Source organism: Bicyclus anynana, chromosome 3 (genome assembly GCF_947172395.1).
Source record: "Bicyclus anynana chromosome 3, ilBicAnyn1.1, whole genome shotgun sequence".
In the NCBI taxonomy this organism is placed as follows: domain Eukaryota; kingdom Metazoa; phylum Arthropoda; class Insecta; order Lepidoptera; family Nymphalidae; genus Bicyclus; species Bicyclus anynana.
The window spans coordinates 7386375-7407622 of record NC_069085.1 but is presented as its reverse complement, the minus strand read 5'-3'; the positions used below and the strand labels follow the sequence as shown (position 1 = coordinate 7407622).

General features: G+C 33.9%; 1 protein-coding gene across 3 annotated transcripts in view; it reads right to left on the bottom strand.

The window, feature by feature from the left end:
- Positions 1-7821: 7821 nt before the first annotated feature.
- LOC112050059 (putative leucine-rich repeat-containing protein DDB_G0290503) overlaps positions 7822-21248 on the bottom strand; it is a 51279-nt gene continuing 37852 nt past the window's right edge. For 2 of the 3 annotated variants that reach the window (XM_024088188.2, XM_024088187.2), the window contains exons 8-12: positions 19652-19852; positions 18997-19172; positions 18415-18555; positions 16339-16472; positions 7822-15712 (exon numbers count right to left, since the gene is read on the bottom strand). In XM_024088188.2, coding sequence (XP_023943956.2) covers positions 15631-15712; positions 16339-16472; positions 18415-18555; positions 18997-19172; positions 19652-19852 — 734 coding nt within the window. In that variant the 3' untranslated portion in view covers positions 7822-15630. The remainder of the gene's footprint in view (positions 15713-16338; positions 16473-18414; positions 18556-18996; positions 19173-19651; positions 19853-21248) is intronic. The other variant, XM_024088189.2, reaches the window with a different exon arrangement.

Sequence of the window (21248 nt, the reverse complement as noted above, 5' to 3'; positions counted from 1 at the left end):
GTCGGATAAGGTTTGGAAGTCATCGCTTCAGTTGGCCGTCGTGGATTCTCGCCATATGGCGCTCACATGCGCTCAGCCCTCCGAAATTACAGGTTACCTCGATTGCTTTCATTGAATTAAAGCGAAGGGCTATCTATCACTTTGTTAAACGTCAAACGTTATGCAAATTAATCGCACCAGCGCAGCATTGCATTCTCCTAAAATAACTAACTCTGTTTTTAAGGACAATGCCTTTTGGATTCTTGTTTTAGTTTATCTTTCGTGCTCTTTTATTTTATTTTTTTAGTAGGTAACTAGCAGACGCCCGCGATTTTGTTTGTGTGGAATTTCTTATTATAACACTTACCTTTTTCCATGTATTCGTAATTGTACTGTTTCGGACTTCTTATCTACTCAATGGGACCTACTTCATGAATTTTTTCACAAATCTCACGGATGTATCACGGTCTTTAATGACGGTTTTAAATTAAAATCAAATTTTTTCAGTAGTTATGACGAGAGGAATTACCAAACATACACAGTAACAAACTAAAGCTCACCTTTAAGAGATAAAAGCGTCAGTTATGGTTTAATTGAGAGGGCAATTGTATCCTAAATTATACTAATGTGATTTGCATTATGTAGTTCAGCTAAAGTGAAAAATTTTCGACTATTAGTTTAACATTATAATATTAAACACAAAAACGTTACTATCTAGAATCTATTTTTGCTTTTATTAAGCAAATACAAACATACTACAAATATAAAAATCCCATTTTACAAATTTTAATTTAATATTTCCATCACAGAGCCATCATATCATTCATAAGCCAATATAATTAGCAGGGCCCGACCGTGATGAAATGCGTGGCAAATCGCGACGCTCTGACGTTTAATTATGAATGGATAACAATTGTTTTAGATTGATCCAATATGCTGGAGGCGGCGGGCCGTTATCTGATGAAATATGTCCGTTATGATTGGCAAACAAACAGTATGGCGCCGCCATATGTCGCGGCACGTGCGCCAGCGCCCGCGCATCGCCCGTGCTGCTCACTCGGGGATGAAACCATAGCCTTTAGAAGCTTCGATCCAGGTTACAATTTTCTTTACCTTGAATTCTTCATACTGATATATACTTTGTAACTACATCAGGTGGACAATGGTTACCCTAACTGCTTCATTTAATGAGGTTCTATGTCTGGCTACGAAACATCAAGCTTTTCTTCTAAGAAGTTCTTAGTCGCAGAAATTGTGAAGATGGGGGAAGTTATAATACCGTACCTTAGCGAGCACGTTAAGCTGCCAGTGCCAGTTATTATCATAGACATCTGGAAAGCTATTCCGTAACGATGTTTCTATCACTACGACAGTGTGAGTCTCGAACTCGTATCTATCGCACCCTGTTTATTGTATCGTGTTAGACAAAGAGAGATAGAGGTGAATTCGAAACTCGCACTTGCGGGTTATACAAAACATCGTTACAATAAACACCATCAATCGAAAAATATTAACAAGCGATAACGCTGACGGATGGGTAGTTCTCCTGATAGTAATAGTAGTAAGCGATTAAAATGATATTATCGTCCTTCTATTAAAATTGCTTCGATTAAAATATTATAGCTATTCTCAATGGCTAGCCTATGCCTAAGCTAGAGGACGTTGGTTAATTAAAGCTCTAAATCCCCTCTTCTAAAAGGTCCTCTTTGGTGTAACAATTAAAATAATAATTAGTATGATAATGGTGATTATGAATAATAATTGTTGATAGCTTCAAAGTATGGATTGAAATAAAACCTCATTCATACCCATGTAACGAGTAACGGAAAACCAACAGCTTTTCCGTGGTTCAGGGCTCGTCCTTTCGCAAAGCTTCTGCGCTTACCCAAGAATCTCAGTGACATATTTACAACTTTATGCGGACCTTACGAGTAAAACAATTACCTACACAATGAAGAATGTATATCCTATCCTATCCTATTCTTAAGAAGAAAAATATTTTGCAAATAGAGAAGCGACATGCTTTTCTTTTCTTTGACTGGTTGGTATATTTTTACTGAATAAAAAAATATTAAGTTATTATACCATCTACTTAAGTAAACCTATTTGAAATACCTTGACTTATTTTTTTTTTTAAATATTTTTTGACCGCTCTAAAAGTTTGAACGTCTACGCGCGCGGGAAGCCATCGTAGGCGCGCTACCCATCCGTCAGCGTAATCGCTTGTTAATCATTTTTCGGTTGATGGGGTTTATTGTGGCCGCCACGGCTTGTATTATTTACGGCAAATATGTGTGCAAAATTTTTAACAATCTTTTGTATCGATATGTGTAGATCATTACGTGTTATAATAATGGTCATGGCGATGACGAGCGGCCTTCAAAAAATGTCATCACAGAAGAAAGCAACCAGAAAGTCGACTTAATGAGAGTAGTTTTTGATTAGATTTGGATTTTCATTGACATTGTACTTATGATCTATCTCGGATCTCTGTAGTGCATTCCTACAAATCAGATTTGATTTGAGGGTTTTGTCAGAGTTGATACCTAAGTGAGACTAGAGAACAGAAACCTTTAAATTTCGTTTTATTTTTCAAGTATTTGACACGAATAAATTTCGAAGTCTCTTGAGTCGCGGCTGTCTCTGAGGCATTTTCTAATTTTCTTTTAAAAGAAAAACATATTATGTCTTTATAATTATTTGGTATTAGCAAGATCGTGAGTCAAAATTGTGCATCTACTTTTTGTAATACAAAATAATTGACGGATCTAGCAGATGGTACACGTGTTGGTATGTGAAGAACCATCTAGGTACAAACAGAACGACGTTGGCAACAATCTACAAATAGATATACTAGAAGATATATTAGCTATGTATGTATAATATAGATAGATATGTTCTAATCATAAGCTGTGTTTTAAGGCTGGTTAATGGTTATTTAAAAGCGTGAATAACACAAAAATTAATAGTAGCAAGTCTAGGAAAAAAGGTAATCTATGTACATACCTATTCGTAGGATATTAAAAATAAAACGTCAAAGCAGAATAGTGCCCGTATCATTCGGCTGTGGTTCGGCCCTACCATTGACATTGAACTCTGCGCCTGACGTCAGGGGAACCTCGGGCAAAATGATACATCTATAACTAAAAACGCGACTATTTATTATTTATTTAGAATCTATTGAAACAACGACGTAGTCCTTACTATAAAGTATGTCCTTACTAACAATGCATAAACTGATGTGAATCTACTTCCGGTTTAATCCCGGCCGAGCAAATTAATATACCTCTAAGATTGTGATATATTTTTTTTTAAATAGGAATATTAACCTACCTATATATGGTAGCCGGTAGTGTGAATAATAATTAATATTAACCTGTGTACGTAATTTGATGATGTAGGTTAGTGTAGTGAAGCGAAATCCGATATTTAAGTAAATGACTAAGTGAATGAAAACAAATTGAGATTGAGAACACACCCATAGACAAATATCTTGATCAAATATTTAGTTTCGGAAATTCGGTCCTTATGTTTAGCAAATAAATATACTCTATAGAAATAGCTCACTCGACCTGAATTATTGTTCATACGTAGGTGATTAAAAAAATACATAATATGTGAAAGTCGAGTAAGAGTCGTCAATATAGTTTAATGAGATATTTAACAAAGTGATTGAAAACGTATTGAAATCATACCAGTTAATCAAAATCGGTTAAAAAGTACCAGGTCTCACCTGGCCCCGGCCTACCCGTCCGCGCGCGGCGAGCGGTGACGCGCGCCCGCATGCGGCGCTGATTTGCATGCGCCTCCAAACTGATCGAGACAGCGAGATAACTTTTATTTCCAAATAAAACGCTTTAATAGTACCGCTTAAAACTAAAATAAAGGGAACGTTTAAAATGTCAAAACTGCCACATTGGTACAGTGGTTTCTATATAGGTACCGATACCGATCACGAGGTTCAGGTTGTGTAGTCCTATTAAAAAATAAAAATTGATTTTTTGAAGGGAATTTGATGTTTTTCTTCTATGGAAAACTAAGGGGCACCAAAATTTGAAAGTACGGTGTACTTACCTACACATAATACGTCTACGGTAACGTCTGATAAACGATTGTCACGGAGTTAAAAATTGTCAACCTTAGTCCAATTACTTATTCTTACTCTAAGCTCATTGTATTTACTATGTTGTGATAGCTTTAAATGCCGCAGCAGTGAAACGTTATATAAGTAGGTTTAAATGCGCGTGGCAGGTCACCACAAATGTGACAGGAAAGCCACTCTGCGGGAGGAATGGCGACGGATCACTACTGTCAATACACCTAAATGACGACCACGACCACTGTATCAAGAGTGTAGCGACAAAGAAGTAGTACCTAAGTACAAATCATACCTACTCAATATTGTGCATCTTGTATAGCTAATTTTAGAAATCTGCGATGTGCTCAGTTTGATGTTATGATTTAACTTATTTTTAATTACCTCGTAGGTAGTCTCAAGAATTACTGTTATGAATTTTCTAGTGTTAGGTGTTATAATTCTATAATTTTCTAATATTAGCTGTAATGCAAAATGTTGAACTTATCTAAGTACTAATGGGGATGATGACTAGGTTTGAATGTATTGAATTTTATGATACATTCGGGTAAATAAGGTCAATGTTAACTAATTTATACATAAAAAGCAAAGATTGTCTGGATATTTGCAAAATAAGATTATAAAATTTCAAAATCTATTAAAATCGTAATTAGATGAAAATTCATTCACTTTTAGCTTCCTTACATTAAATGTGACGTTTTCAATAAATGAACAATAAAGATAAAATAAGAACGCACAAATAACAAAGAAGTCATTTTGTTTGAACGCCCATACAAATCTAACGATCATTATGACCTACGACGTCATTAAATCGTACCATTTTGTATGAGGTGTTTTTCAGGGACCCTTTAAATTCCTGTAGCTCCGAAAATAAAGATCGCAGATATCCTGTTACTTTTACAAAACTGCTTTACTATTAGAATACTCCTAATTTATATACAATTTAAATATCATCGTCATCCCTATTAACTTGTTTATTTGGCAGTTATAGGTCTTGATAAATTATTTGGCACTTATATATACTTATAGAGGGGACGTCTGACGAGGCCAGACGGGTGATCAGTCCCAATTATGGACCATTCCACCCAATTCCCGTGGTAAAAGGACACAGGTTCACTGGTGTCTCGACAGTGTTCCCCCCTCAAATCTTCCTGTAGCCTTCGTGAACCTAACAATATCCCCTATACTGAGATCTGTCAGGTCTACTTCATTTAATGTATCCTTACCTAGTAACTCCCATCTTACCAGCGCGAACATGGGACACTCAGCTATAAAGTGATAGCTGGTCTCCTCCTCATCACAACCTGGACATGATGAATCTTCTACAATTTTCATTATCTTCAAGTGTCTATTGAGCAGACAATGTCCAGTTGTCATGCCTGCTACCAGTGCTATGTTGGGTCTGCTTTGTAACAGTAGTTGTGTTGTTTTCTTCTTGTCGAATGACTTGAGGAACATTTTTGACTGTCTGCATTTAGTCGAGCTATTCCATCGTGTATTCGATTCTCTTTCTATGATTCCTTCAATAACCCTCTTTATAATTGAGTATGGGATGGGTAGGCAGGGCTCCGGCCCTAGGAACTCGAGACCTGCTCCCATCCTGGCTAGTTCGGCACCTTTGGCACTTTATATTATCTAACTTTCAACGAGCTGGAATCCATTAGTTCCCACATAATTTTTGACCCCTGCACTATTGGCCTAATAAAATAAAGATAAATAGCAACCTTTGTACACTTGCAAATGCATTTCGCTGATACAAAAAAGCCCCTTCATCACTTTGTTTTGTTTTCGATTTAGATAAGGGATCTATTCAGACCATAAATTGTGTCAATGTCTAATAGATTCTAATAAATATACAAAATTAAAAACAATGTATCATGTGATACGAATAGTGCTAAGTTGATAGGGTCACCGCTAATTACTGTTATCTTTTTTTTGACATAATCCGCAATTAAAACTTATGCTTTGTATTTCATTAGAATTATATATGCCTCTTTATGAGCCATGATAGCCCTGTGGATATGACCTCTGCCTCTGATTCCGAAGGGTGTGGATTCGATTCCAATCCGGAACATGCACCTCTAACTTTTCAGTTGTGTGCATTTTAAAAAATTAAAGATCACGTGTCTCAAACGGTGAAGGAAAAACATCTTGAAGATACGCAGGTTTCCTCACGATGTTTTTCCTTCACTACCTTATAAAGAATTTTCTTAATTCTATGCGTGTGTGAAGTCTGCCAATCCGCATTCGGCCAGCGTGGTGGACTATTGGCCTAACCCCTCTCATTCTGAGAGGAGACTTAGAGGTCATGCATCCGATCCCCGCCCGTTGGACTATTGTCGTACCCACTCCTAACACTAATAGTAATAACCTTTACTAATACCTACTACCTACCTACTAGTACATAATTGGAGGGAAATGGGTAACTAGGTATATTAATAATATACCTACCAATGTACAGGACTGACCAAAACTGACTGTTGATCATGATTTAAAAAACATGTAAACTGCAATATTTTATAACAAAAGAAAAAGGAAACAGGAAAATATACGCCCGGTCTTATACACTCAGACCAAAACACCGTTCCCGAACGGCCCTCTATGCCGAGGTCCGAGTCTCAAAGGAGACGCCCTTAGAGAGTTGTTCCGCCATCTACTCTGCTCCTGCCTTCGGACCCCATCAGGCGATGCTTCTGCGCTCGCCCAAACCCCCCGGTGACGCCGCTGAGGTCCTATTAAGGAGCCTACGGCACTTACACAATCAGAAAAAAAAACTCCTATACGACCATATATATAGGTACAATATGTATAGAGTGGGCCTTTAAAACAGGCTGATAGTGATGACTTTTTGGGAAAATCGCGTACATTTGTTTTAAAATCGGTTAAATAATCGTACTTATTGGCGCTGATGCATAAAGCGGAGCGTGTAAAGTAGGTAGGTACATTCTTTCCTAAGCCATATGACACCACTATTAAACAAAAAGCTACTAATAGGTAGGTACAATAAGAACAACAAAATAAATAAATTGCACGTAGGTGTTATTAGTGGATGATTTTAATTGCGCGCACGCACCTGGGTGCGCAGGTGAGGGTCCCGTTTTGGGGTCAGCGATGGTTTTGACATCGACGCGCAGTGCTCGAATTGTGGGAACTGATCCGTTGCAGGTAATTAAAGCCACCACTAAATAGTTATATGAATTTCTACCACAGAGTAAATTAATATATAGATTTCGAATCATAATCAGAATCAGAATCATTTATTTGCAAGAAACATTTAATTTAGTTATACAAAAAATGATGCGGGATATTGCGTAGAATAAAGAGGATGGGAAAATGGAAATTTAAGGCGATAGAGGCATGTAGTCCTACGATGCACACCGTCGACAATTTTTTTATTTTGTCTTCAAAAGATGTTTCTTTCTTTTATTCCCATCGCAACGATAATAAAGGGGCGATATATTAGATTGTTCAGCTATTGGTCAACATTTGTCTTGCTTTATTTTCGAGATGTGTCGAGGCGCGCACCGTAGGACTATAAGCCTCCATCACCTTAAATTTCCATTTTCTCATCCTCTTTATTCTACGCAATATCCCGCATCATTCGTAAGTTGCATTTTACTTAAATAAAGTAGACACCTAGTCTTGGAGATAACTAAAATCATTCATAAGTGACCTACATAATCTTGAAAACAGTTCTGATTAAAAAAAATTAAACCACGCGCTGGGTATAAAAATGAAAGACAATGTAAACACTTTCTTATTTATTTAGAATAGTCAATAGTAGGTATGTATCACATCTGTAAGAATTTGTCAATAAGCGCGCCAAGCATCACTTATTTTATCGCAAACAGTAAATTAACTTTAATCTAATTAATAGATATACATTGGTTAAAGAATACGTTAAAGATCTTTACAATCTGATTCGACCGCATTTTTGTAGAAAAATACATCATTAATACTTTCTTCTTCCAGTTCTCACCCTTTTTATCTCATCTTTATAGGGCATCGCATATACAACGAACAAACAATCATTATTTAATAATTCAGCGCAGAACATTTTTGTTGACAGATTTTGTTGATTCGATTGCTGACAGTTGAAATGACAATTGCCTAGGTAGAGGCGTCGTTTGTTATATTTTGAGTATCTCAGGAGATATTACTCAGTAAGATTCTTTTCGTTACTTTAAATAACAAAGATGTTTTACCTCGCATTACCGATTTACAAGGCCTATTCATTTAAAACAAAGTGTTATAAAAACGTTACGGAGACTCGTCCTCAGTTGTTATATATCATACAAAAATGCGGTTTACAATTTATAAGATATCATACCGTTATTATAGATGTTATTGGCTATCATTCACCTTATTAAACTAGCAATAAACAGTTTTAGACAAAGTCCACGGCGATAATATCAATGTTTTATTAAAACCCAATGCGGGAATGTATCGATGCAGAAAAAAATAACAGCTGCGTTCATTTGCACATCGTGACAGCCATTAAAAAATCAACAAAAACAATTTAAGTGTAATGGCAATAATAATATAACTCTGAGACAAACCAACGTGTACTCAATTACACGGTGACAATAATGCAAGGGATTAAAGGGAACGTACGTAATGGAATCGTAAAAGAAAAAAGAATAAGATTCGGTGCTCGGCAGCCCTGCCCTTTGCATGTTTTGATTTAAGTGCCAGCTTTTATGATCGTTAAAAAAGTTATTTTGTCGACGTCAGTAGAGAGATATTCTATGTAGTAAGATGTTTACATTTTCGTGTTATTTCAGTCATTAGAGTATAGTATAGTAACGTTATCACGTTTATAGATTACAGAGTAATGTAGTTGCGTAAATCTGTAATCTATAAACAATTACACTCACTGCTGGTTTAGCTATTGTGAATCTATTTTCCGGCTTATTTTTCATACTATGTGTCAAACTACATAGAAATGGCATTTTTCAAGTAGGTACCTACGATCCGCAATTTTTAAAGTAAACGGTTTTGTTTTAACAAAAAATATTTGTCAAGAAACTTTACCGATATGGACTCATTTCATGGACGAATTAGTTTGTTAATTTCTTGCATTCAATTCAAGCTTTGTTTTTTGAGTTTAGGAAATACTTAATGTTTTTTCAAACAAAAGATTGACATCAATTTTTAAACCCTGTTTAGACGTCAAACAAATGCGCCAACTTAATTTATCTTCACTGCGCTATCTCTCTGACACCATGTGAAAATACACGAAATTATGGTAAAAGGAGCACCGAATGTTGTGAATTCATACGCATCTCATACATATGGACGATGTTTTGATAGCATATTTTTTATCAAAATAGGCAGGTATGTATGCCAAATAAAACAAATAACTTTCTTCTACAATCTACAAAAAATAATTCGGTAAGAAAAAAAATGGTAACGTAAACGTATAGTAAAACTAGTTTAGGTACTAAAAATAAAGTAATACACCTATAGAAAGAAAAGAAACCCTAAAGAATATTATCCTAAAACTACTACTAAAAATAAAATAAACCTAGGTAAAATAAATTATAGCAGTACCGTAGGGCTTATTCTATCGTAATTGCACTTTCTCTCTACTAGTGGAAACAGGAAAAATCATTTCATTATTTGATTTAGCATAGAGTATTCCAGAGAAAAAGTGAAATTACATTGAATGAAGCATTAGTGAAGGCCTTTGGTATTTTTACGATAAATATAACACTAAACTGGCGGACACAGGTGACCAAAGTCGCAGTAAATGATACTCCTTGGTTCGAGGCAATAGCAAGACCTTTAGAAATACTAATCGTCACCTGTATCAGTAACTTTAGTAACCAAAGCCGACCTTCAATGTTTAATTGATGATAAATAAAAGGTATAAAAAAGAACAGCGTAAAAACGATGGCATTCATAGCACCAAACACTATACGAGATGGTTTACAATATTGTGACTATAGTTTTGATTGCTAACATACCCTATGGGGGAGATAGATTATAATAATTACCATAGAAATATACGGCGCCATTTCTGCTGATATTCGGAGGGCTAAGTTCAGGGTAACCTCTGATTGGCCTTTTATTATTGGCTATTTCTCGTATACATATTTTCGTAATAGGTTTTTGTTAAAAGTTTTATTTTTAAGAAGAAATAACTGATATTGATTTCATTAATTTAAAATGGAAGATTGTGAAATGGAAGGACAAATGTATTTTAAATTACGAATAGAATGTGAAGATCTTGCACATGATTTGATTCATTTTTGATATAATTAAGAGGCCGTCTAATTTATGTAAACATATTTAAGAAAAATACTGTTAGGAAGCGAAAATTTATACATGTACTGGTTGGTATTGTACATTTACCATTTTCAACTACATATATTAATTTTGAATGTGATAACGACCAAACAAATATACACAGTGTTTATTTAATTAAAATGAAATAAAGTATTTTACATAAATGTTACTATGATTATCTATGTGCAACTATGTGATAGAATTTATAAAGTTTTTAGTAAATATTTTTACTATTATGATATCGACGTGATAATTTTATTGAGTGAGCCCGGAACGATTACAGCACAACCATTTTATAGACGGCTTGTGCTATTTACAACTACATACATATGACATATTTGTGGCTTGGATTTCGTTATGCTTTTCTAAATTCAATATACTTTGGCCCAATATACTAAATATAATAGGGTCTAGGCACAAGGATGTTCAACTATTTTTGAATAGAATAAAATAGGCGTTTCTATTTATATAATATCTTGTTATTAAATAATCCATTGTATTAGGTGATCAAAGGCGATATGGTGCTTTTTGCAATATGGAATATGCATGTGATTTTGAAAGAAGGCCGGATATTTTTCTTTGTATTCTTCATTGGTTTTAACAAAAATATTTTTTCATTTACTAATGAAAATTATGAAAATTATGAATTTTAGTTATTAAATACTGTGTGAAATTATCGGGAAATTATATATCAGTAAAATTTTCGCTATTGACCTATTCGAAAAGTGAAGTAATTTAACCACGTTAACAAGTTTTAACCACAATATACACATAAATTTTGATACTTAATGTCAATATCATATTCCAGTTCGCATTGCGTGCTAAAATGGTGTTGTTATAAAAGCCTAAATCTGTTTGATATCTTTTTTGAAGAGTTTATTTTGCAGAAAATAATGTTTTGCTGTTACCATTCTTTTGTAATAACAGAAATTGATTAAAAATAAAAATAAAAAACATACACGCATACACCATATTGAATTCAATCTTCACTAAAAGTGCACCGTTAGGTATACCGTTGCTTTCTAGAAACACATAATTTCTTTTTAATATCAGTCATCAACGAAATGCAATTTGAACGACAAGATTTCCACCCTGTTGCTGGTAGCCTTACAGGCGTGAAATATATAACTATTCTATAAAATGAGCACTATCATTGAAAAAATATTTCTCTAAATATGCAAATCACAAATACGAGTATAGACTATACCCTATATGAGCTAGCTTCTATTTTAAAGCGGACCCGTGAATATACAACTATAATGTTGTTTAAAATATACGGCTAAGTTGGAACATTACACGCTAACATGGAATATCTAAATTATTCTTACCTGGCATTTACACACATTCACTCATAGTATTTTTTTTATTGCCTAAGATGTTATTTTCAGTCACTGTTGAGTTTAGTACGACGTCATTTTACATTTTATAAACACACACACACAAGAATAGTGTATATGAATGTATTTTTCATGCCAGAAAAAAATAATTTACAAACAACTCTCGTAACAAAATATACAAATAATACGTTCGCAACTAGAGATCTATAAACCACGTTAAAATGGTTCGCATTTTAGGTTATTATTTTCTAAACATTTCACTGTATATATTGTAATATTATTACATCCATAAAATATAATGACAACAATGATTATGTACCTAATATCATGGCGGGAACAGTAGGATGCGTCTAATTTTACGTCATATTACTTTCTTCTTCTTTTCTTTTTGTTAGTAAAAACAATATTTGCCATTAATCGTAAAAATTGTGTCAGAAGTGGGTACAATAGTCCAACGGGTGGGATCGAATCTATAACCTCTTGTCGCATAAGATCGCCAAAGTTGATGACTCGACTGCTGCACGACTCAAACTCATAGATTAGAGGTACAACGGATAAAAGTTTATAGTGGTTATTGGTCATAAATTACACCTAAATAGATATAATATACTTTGAACCCAAAACCTAGTGAATATACTATGTAATTAATAATAATAGGAGCTGCAACTATGATGTTTCTAAAATCCATACTTTTGACAAGCGATGCGATGTTCCCATAGACCGTGTTAGTAGAAGTGACTCAATACGCATGGCATATCTAAAGTATGTTTCTGTCTTTGGGTCAGAGTTACCGTTCCGGTATGCTGCCGCATAAAAACCGTCTGAGGTATGGGTAGAATAAACTTCCAAGTATGTTCGCTTAGACTGCAGCGTCACTTAACATCAGTAGGCACAAGATGCGCGCCACGAGTTATCTTGGTAAGAGTAAAAGATGTATTCAGTCCTAAATTTAGGAGCTATTTAAGCAATTGCTTGCATTCTCGATACAAAAGTACACGAAGCTCTATAAGCCGCGAAAAGCCGAATCGCATGGCGCGCATTGACGTGCGGGAAAATGTCGTGAATGTGTGATAGGGGTCACGACGCAGAGAGAGAAGCAATTGTTTAGGGCATCCTGTCTAGGGGGGGCAGAGAAAAAAACCTGAGACGGCAGAGAAAAAAAAAACGAGCACACGAAAGTTAAAGCAATTTCAAAATCCGCGTATTTTTAATTGATACATATTATAGGTATGTACCTACCTATTAGCATTTTTAAATTTGTTGATTGTATTTCGCTTAAGGCATCAAGGTCCCTTGATCCGGCACTGGACATATTTTCGCGATAATATCGATATCTCTAGTGGGAGTTTTCAATGTTTTCATACGATCGCATAACCGTAAACGCGAATTTCTAAAGAATTGAAACAGCACCATCTAGTGGCACTACTGCACAACTGTTTCAATTTGTTCGAAATTAGCGTTTACGGTTACGCGATCGTCACAGTATAAAAACATTGAAAACTCCAACTAGGCACTCTAATCGCTGTCAAGAACTCACTTGTCATTAAAATAAAAATAACTCAAGTTATAAATTCTAGCCTATTTCATAAAAATCACTATACCTCTGGATTTAGACCTTTGAAAATTTCATTTTGTATGTCACCGTAAAATTGTAAACACCGTTAGTTTATAATCTATCTCGCGAGATTGTGAACATACTATACTACTAAATATCGGAACATGAGTGGCTCAGAAATCAATGGTCTTCATCAATCTACACGTTAAATTGTAAGCAGTATGTTGCAGTTCACAATCTATCGACAGTTCACAATCACGCGAGATAGACTATAATCTAACTGTATTTACAATTTTACGGTGGCATATATAGTTCACACTGTATTTTATTACTTAAAGCACAAACAAGGAATGACGTAAAACCAGACGCAGCGAATCCTTAAAATACAGTACCACAACAATATCAATAACTTAGTAAATTTGACTAAATACATGCAAAATGGTGGTTAATTATTATGATATTTGATTGCATGAACTGAAATAAGTACACTAGATTACTATAAATATGTATTCTTATATTCTGGAACCTTGTATTTTGCGAGTGGGTATCATTTTTATCGTGTGAGTATTTTTTATAGTCCCAGAGCTGGTAGACATTTGAGGCATCATAATCAATAATTTTTCGATCAAATCTGTGGTCTACCTTTTTGGATACAGATAAGACAAAAGAAACACTGACAAACAAAAAGTTTTCACCGTGCTTCAAATGTCTAGAAGCTCTGTTACGGTTTCTAAACAGACATGTGTCTGAAGTGACAATATACTTGAAGTTTGTGATTTAATTTGTTTTATCAATTAAAGTATCATCAAAATTTAGTTTTCATAGTCAGTTATTAAATAGTCAACTGACTGATTTAAGGAAAGTTGCTATTTTCACTCTTCAAAGTTTAATATTAAGAGATGGGATTTTGATAGTTGTTGTATAATTACTTTTTACAATCATTGAAATAAGAGATCGCGATTTATATAGAAATTTAATCCAGTTTACTAAGTTTCCTTTTTATATAAATACTAAGACTAATAAAAGTAATTATTTTCTCAATGTGCCAACACAAGTTTTGTATATTGAAATTGGTAAAAATTTAATGAAAGAGGAAAGTCAGTGTATTTTGGACTATAATACTATACAATATGGTTTCGAATTATAGAAAATACATTACTTATCAAAACTTTTTTTTAGAATTTGTCTGATTATCCTTGAATTTTACTATTGTTTTTAGCTGTTTCGAACTTTAAACTGTGAATTATAACTTAATGTTTTAATTTTCACAAAACGATGATATATTTATCATTTGTAGTTATCTTTCATGACTTTTTATTGCAGGTATGTATGTAGGTATAATGAGCTTCAATTATTATTATTATTATTAACCACATATAAAAACAAACAACTTAGATTAAAATCTTGTGTACATCCAAAAAATTTAGAAGATTTTTTAAAGAGATTTTAGTTGTAAGAAAAGTAATTTCTGCAGTATTGTACGAGTAGCTACTTTTTTAGTTTTGTATTTAAAGAAACGAATCTTAGGAACCGATAGAATTGTTTTGAAATACATAAAGCCGGGTCCACATCTATATCATTCGTACCATATCAAGCTTTGTATCTCATTCATCAACATTTCTTGGACTTACGGACGGACATCGTATACCATATCAGAACGGTGTATTTAGCCCTTGCAGCATTTTTTTTCTTCTGGGTTTATCTACGATCAGCACAGATTAATCAATAATAGGCAGATGGAGCGCACGGAACACGACGGTGTCGTCACAAATACAAAATTCAAAAACGAATACATTCTCGAGTCTGTGCGACAGGAGCGTCGCATCAGTAATTTTCAATGTTATTCAAGAAAAATGGAGGCTTAAGTTTTTAAATATTTTAAAAACTGTTCACAAAAACTAAATAATGATGAATGAAAAAGATGGAGTATTTTTTATTGATATTGATTATTATATTAATTTACGTAATTGTTGTTAAATGTTAAATTTTGAAATACAAATTACGACAAAAATTTGCAAGGAGACGCGTGACGTTTGTTTTTTTATGGGTTTCACCGGCTTCAACACGATGCTTGTAAAGACTCAGTCTGTATCTTTACTATGTGGCGATCAGTAAAATAACTACAAACAGATGTGTTCTATGACAACTTCGCTTCTATGATAACTTCTCTGCAGCATGACTGCGTATTATCCATCTACATGATACAAAGGTGGAACCGGCTTAAGATTGAATATTACAGCAAGAGTAAATATTAAATACAGAAAGATAGATTTAAGATTACATAAGTTATTAAGACTATACATGGGACCCATAAAGTTAATAATATACTCCACATAATACACTGCAATTACATCTAGAGTAGTGTAGTGTACTTATTTGTGTACAAGTGACGTGAGCCTCTTTACACCGGACTTTGTAGTGCCTTTGGTTTTTTTGGTCTGCTCCTTAACTCCTCTGAAAGATAAATAAATACAATCATCAGATTTTGCTGACTAGACTAGACTTTTGCGAACTGAGTGGTGCGACGCAGTGGTATGCGCGGTGGATTTACAAGACAGGTCCTGGGTTCGATTGAGGGTTTCATAATTGGTTCAGGTTGGGCTGGTGGGAGGCTTCGGCCGTGGCTAGTTACTGCACTACAGACAAAGACGTACCGCCAAGCGATTAAACGTTCCGGTACGATGTCGTGTAGAAACCGAAAGGAGTGTGGATTTTACTCCTAACAAGTTAGCCCGCTTCCATGATTGCATCATCGCTTAACCATCAGCTGAGATTGTAGTCAAGGGCTAACTTGCAAAGAATAAAAAAAGATAAAATTTATTCGTTTATTTATGGTAAAAAAGTATACTCAATAAACAAACGCACATAAGAACTACTAGATCTAAAATTCACTTAATATTTCTTCATAATTGATTTATTAATTCTCTTGTTATCTTTTTTTTGACATGAAATGGGCCAACAATTGATCACAATCTCAGCTGATGGTCCAGGATGTAATGCGCTTGCATAGAAAATGTCTATTCAATCTTGCCTAAGCGCTTTAAACATTTAAAATGTTATAGTAGCACTTTAACACTCACAAATATCTGGTGAGATCCTCGATGTCGACGAGCATGGAGTCCTGTCCCATGTGAAGTTCGTCTCGTGCCATCAGAAACTTCACCAGGGAGTCGTTCAGCGACTCGATCTGCGAGTGCAACTCGTTCACGATGACCTGCAGATGTGCAATATATCAAATGAAATAAGACCATTTTGGGCCCAGCACGTTACAGAAAAAGAAATTATGGAAAATTCTTCATTAAATAATAAATCAAAATCACCAAAAATAATTAGAATTGGTAGTTGTTAATATAATGTAGATGTGAATTTTATAATCTTGATTATGCAACTTTCCATAAAACTGAAATTAAACCAGTCTAAAACTGATATTATTATTTATTAAATGATACAATTTTGGACGTTGTAACGGTTCATTCGATAAATTTGAACCATTAATGAATGAAAAATGGTTGATCTTTTTTATTTATTGAAGTGATAACGTCATAGAGGAGGTTAAACTGCTTGGTAACGTAACGCGTTACCGATGAGGTTGGCACGTTTGACACTTGCACTTGACAGAGCGAACTGCGGACTGATTTTTCGACCAGACTAATAGTAGATTAATAGTTTCTATGTTGTTGCTGTAAAAATATTTATCACTCTCCGACAAAAAATTCAATATTGGCAATTTTGTATGGTAGTTGTCACTTCAGCACTTTTATATGGTACGAAGTCCACTAGGCCAGCTAATATTAAACTACAATCATGAACTTGTTATAGCAATGCTTGGTTGGTTTACGCCGTATTGCATGAACAACCTCATGATTAATAATTCCGGATTGGTCTCAAACTAGTCTGGCATGAACTAGTCTAGACGTATTCACGTGAGTTTTAATAGATTTTCGTTAATTACTGATTGTAATTATAATTGAAGGTTATTAGGGGGGGGGGGGTGGCTTATTAAGGGTTTTAAGGAACTGTCTAAAGTATTGTAATGATATACTACGTAATAAAAAAGTGTCAATACAGCAAAAACAGACAAATACATCGTGACAAATATTTTGTCTGCTATAACTGAAAACTCTGTGAATCGGTAGTATTTTTTCGCTGGGATTCGCGAGCCATTATCTACGGCTCTGATATTTATGTAAGAGTGACGAAAGAGCACAGAGTTGCACAATGGCTTTTGTTATCGAGACGTTACGCATGACTCAGCGAGGCTCAAACGGCAAAGGCTGTGATTGCAAGGTCATGCACAAAAAACAAAACAGCGCGGCATTCATATTCTATTTAACTAGAAACAGCTGTACTACATAATTATTTGATAAAAACACATACAAATTTACAAGCCCAACTGGGGCAAGGTTCGGATTTTTATAATTACGTGTCTTCTTTCCAGTTAAAGCTTTTTTAAATCGGAAAATAGAACATGAAAGGGATCCAGTGAATATTTGACGTTAACGTAGGTAGATATTAAAGTTGACATGACTTTTATTAGTAAATATAATTATGTATGTATTTAAATAGTGAAATTACTATACATTTAGATCAAAATCTTTTATGTAATTTAATAAATGTCTATGCAGTAGTGTTTTGATTTTTTTGTCTTTTACTAAAAGGACGTGAACGGCGTTTGTCGGCTAGCGATTCAAATTCAAATTGTTATGACATGTGGCAAATACTAGTGGGTTAAGATTGTTGTATTACTTTACTTTGTTTAAGAAACTATGTATGGCTATTTTCATACAGACTAGAGTCGATTATCAAATATGGTGAGGCCCTGAATCTTACAAGCTTCTACAATTACGCTGCAAAATTTTACTGCATTGCAAAAAAATCAAATTCCATGTTGCAGTGCTAACAGCGTTAGTATCTGTAACAGGGCATTGCTAACAGAACCAGTACCTGTAATTGCTCCTTACTAAAAGCGTGCGTACAAGCAACTGCGCGTTGTTAATTTCATGCGTATCTTTAACTAGGCGTTGCATAAGCGTGCGTACCTAGAACTATGCATTGCTACTATCATGCGTCCAACGCACAAGCAATTGCGCGTTGCTAATATCAGACGTATCTTCAACTGCGCGTTACTGTCTGCGTGTTACTAATATCATGCGTACCTGCAACTGCGCGATGTTCATGTCGGTGAGTAGGTGGCGCGACACGCGGCGGCGGTCGGGCGCGAGCGGTGCGTTCGCCTTCTCCATACTGCGTTGCAACATCTCTGTTACTGGCGATACTGCACGCGCGTGACGCTCTCGCTAGAACAAAATCGATAATAATCAATTTTTAATAATGTTAAGGGCCAATTACATCAACTTTCAGCCTTTGTAAAACTTCCGTCAGTCAATAACGGATCTCTATAGCTGTCATCATATTTAACGGTCCTTTGATGGACTTGTTAGACTTGGTGAAATAATAATATTAACAGATTTCATAAATGCTAGCAACTAACATATTATTTATACAAGCACTAATAAAATCATTTTATGTTTAAATAAATGATTATGAATTTAAATTTGACTAGTAGACTAACTTTGTTAAACATTTTATCTTTATATAACAGATTATATAATTACGAGTATGTATTTGTAAAAATTATTGTTTGTTATGATGTAAAACTCTATTTCTTATTAAGCCAAATGTGTAATATGTGTATTGTATAATGTATAATTAATTATATGTATGACATATTTTTTTACCTCCATTTGTATTCGTGCCATTTCCTTCGCCTGTGCCAGAGCTATTCGGGCCTCAGTTTGAAGAGTAGCTTGTAAAGCAAAGAAGTCGGACTCCTTCAACTCAATATGTCCCAGTGAATGTGTGGAACGCGATTTTGTGGATTTCAATGTTAGTGATGTTGGACGAAGCTTTGCACCTACAACATAAATTTAAATACATTTTTGTAAATTTAGAAACTTACTTAATTTAATTTTCCAGACAATATTGGTTTGTTAGCGACTAGTTTATGCCAAAGTGCACAGTTTGATAAGATAAGCCTTAATAATTTTAAAATTTGACCATTTTGAACTTTAGCATACCTTTGTATATATTTATCATCTTTAAATACATACGTAAATGATATACTTCATTCTCGAATTGAATTCACATGCAATAAACTAAGCATATAAAATAATACCTACATAAAAACCCAATGTAAAATATAATAAGTAGTAAATTAAAATAATTTAACATTCATTATCCATTATCATTAAGTAACAGTCAACACATCTATTTGGCTAATAACAATGGCAATTATAAGAATTTAATTGCCTAATAGTAATATTGTTGTGGGAACAATTAGAAAACAATAGTCACATTTACATTTTTTCATGCAATATAATTTCAACAACTTACCACCCTGAGTATTGCTATCATTTTTAGTAATGTTAACAGACAATGGTCTTGTTTGGTAAGGATGGTTGAAACTGTTCTTGCTAAATAGACTTGATCGTGATGAACTTTTACTATTGCAGTTGAAATTTCTCTCTATGTCAGATGCTTGAGATTCATTATCTGAGGCGGTTTCGTTCATAAAGCATATTTGTAGATTTTTCCCTGCACCACCACACAACCAGAAAACATATATTTTATGACATTGACACACATATATTAATTATTTAGTAATAATAAATCTAAAGTAAACACAAATATATATTACGAGTATATAACAGGTTAGTTACAACATTTGTAAATCCAGAAAGGCTGGATGAATTAAAAAATAAAAAACTATAATGCATCTATAAAAAAATATTAATTAGTGTGTAGGATGTTTAAATAGGGAATATACAATACAATACATACTGAATTCTTATATAACACACCACAATGTGGTCTAAATTACAGTAATATATCTATAGCAAGAAAACTTTGCTCTGTGAAACACAAAACAGAAAAAAATTTGAATAATACTTTCATTTCTAGGTTTCTAATTTCACATCAGTAAGATGATCATATTCACTAATGTGTAGCATTCATGTTTAATGTTATATAATTAGTAGAGTAGTAGTAAGGAGAGAGTAATTCAAACACATCTCATTGTTAAAGCAAAATATGCATTGTAAGTATTTATAATATTAAATTTTATGTGTAAAACAAAAAATACTTTTGCTAATTATTATTATCTGGCATTGAATTACAAGTAGAGATGTACTAAAAACTGTATATTAATGTTGTTAAAACAGTTTCAGAAGTAAATAGTTAGTATTTATATTGCTAGATGCTAGAATGTATGACAAAATATTCCTCTTTTATAGATCTACAAACTAGGCATTCGTGAGTCGAACCTACACAAAGTGCTCTGTACCATTATTATCTTTAATTTTTAGTATTTGTTGTTAAAGCAGCAAAAATACTATTATGGTTCATACAGTCTAGATACACCCTGGTAACAAACAGACAAATTGAGAGACAGGTAGCAGGGTTTTAGTATAAGGGTCTAGTTTAACCCATTGGATACATAACTTTAAAAATGTCTGCCATTGCATAACATATTTTATGGATAACATACTATACCCATTCTCTATTCTGTATAAATAGCCATGTACCAGTTTACACTAATTTCCTCAGATGAAGACAGTGCTTTCTAGGGGTATATTACAATATTTCTATAATTGCCTATATATAAAAAGTTTCAACCTATCTTTCAGCTTAGTAATTTGACTGGATTCCTTTTTTATCAAATACTTTGTGTCTTGACCTCTGACAATCAATATGCGTTGGTTGAGTAGAAAGTAGTATAGGCTTAAAAGTGTAAATAAAACTGAAGTGTGTAAGGGTTAAATATATGTTACTCCCATCACCACATATTATATAGAAATACACAAAATATATAGATGTAATACACTAAATATATAGATATAATACACAAAAATAAGTAACGTGTCACATCTGGATGTCACATTCAATGTTTTGGTGAAGTCTATTTTTGCTATTTTATTGAATGCCAGCCTAG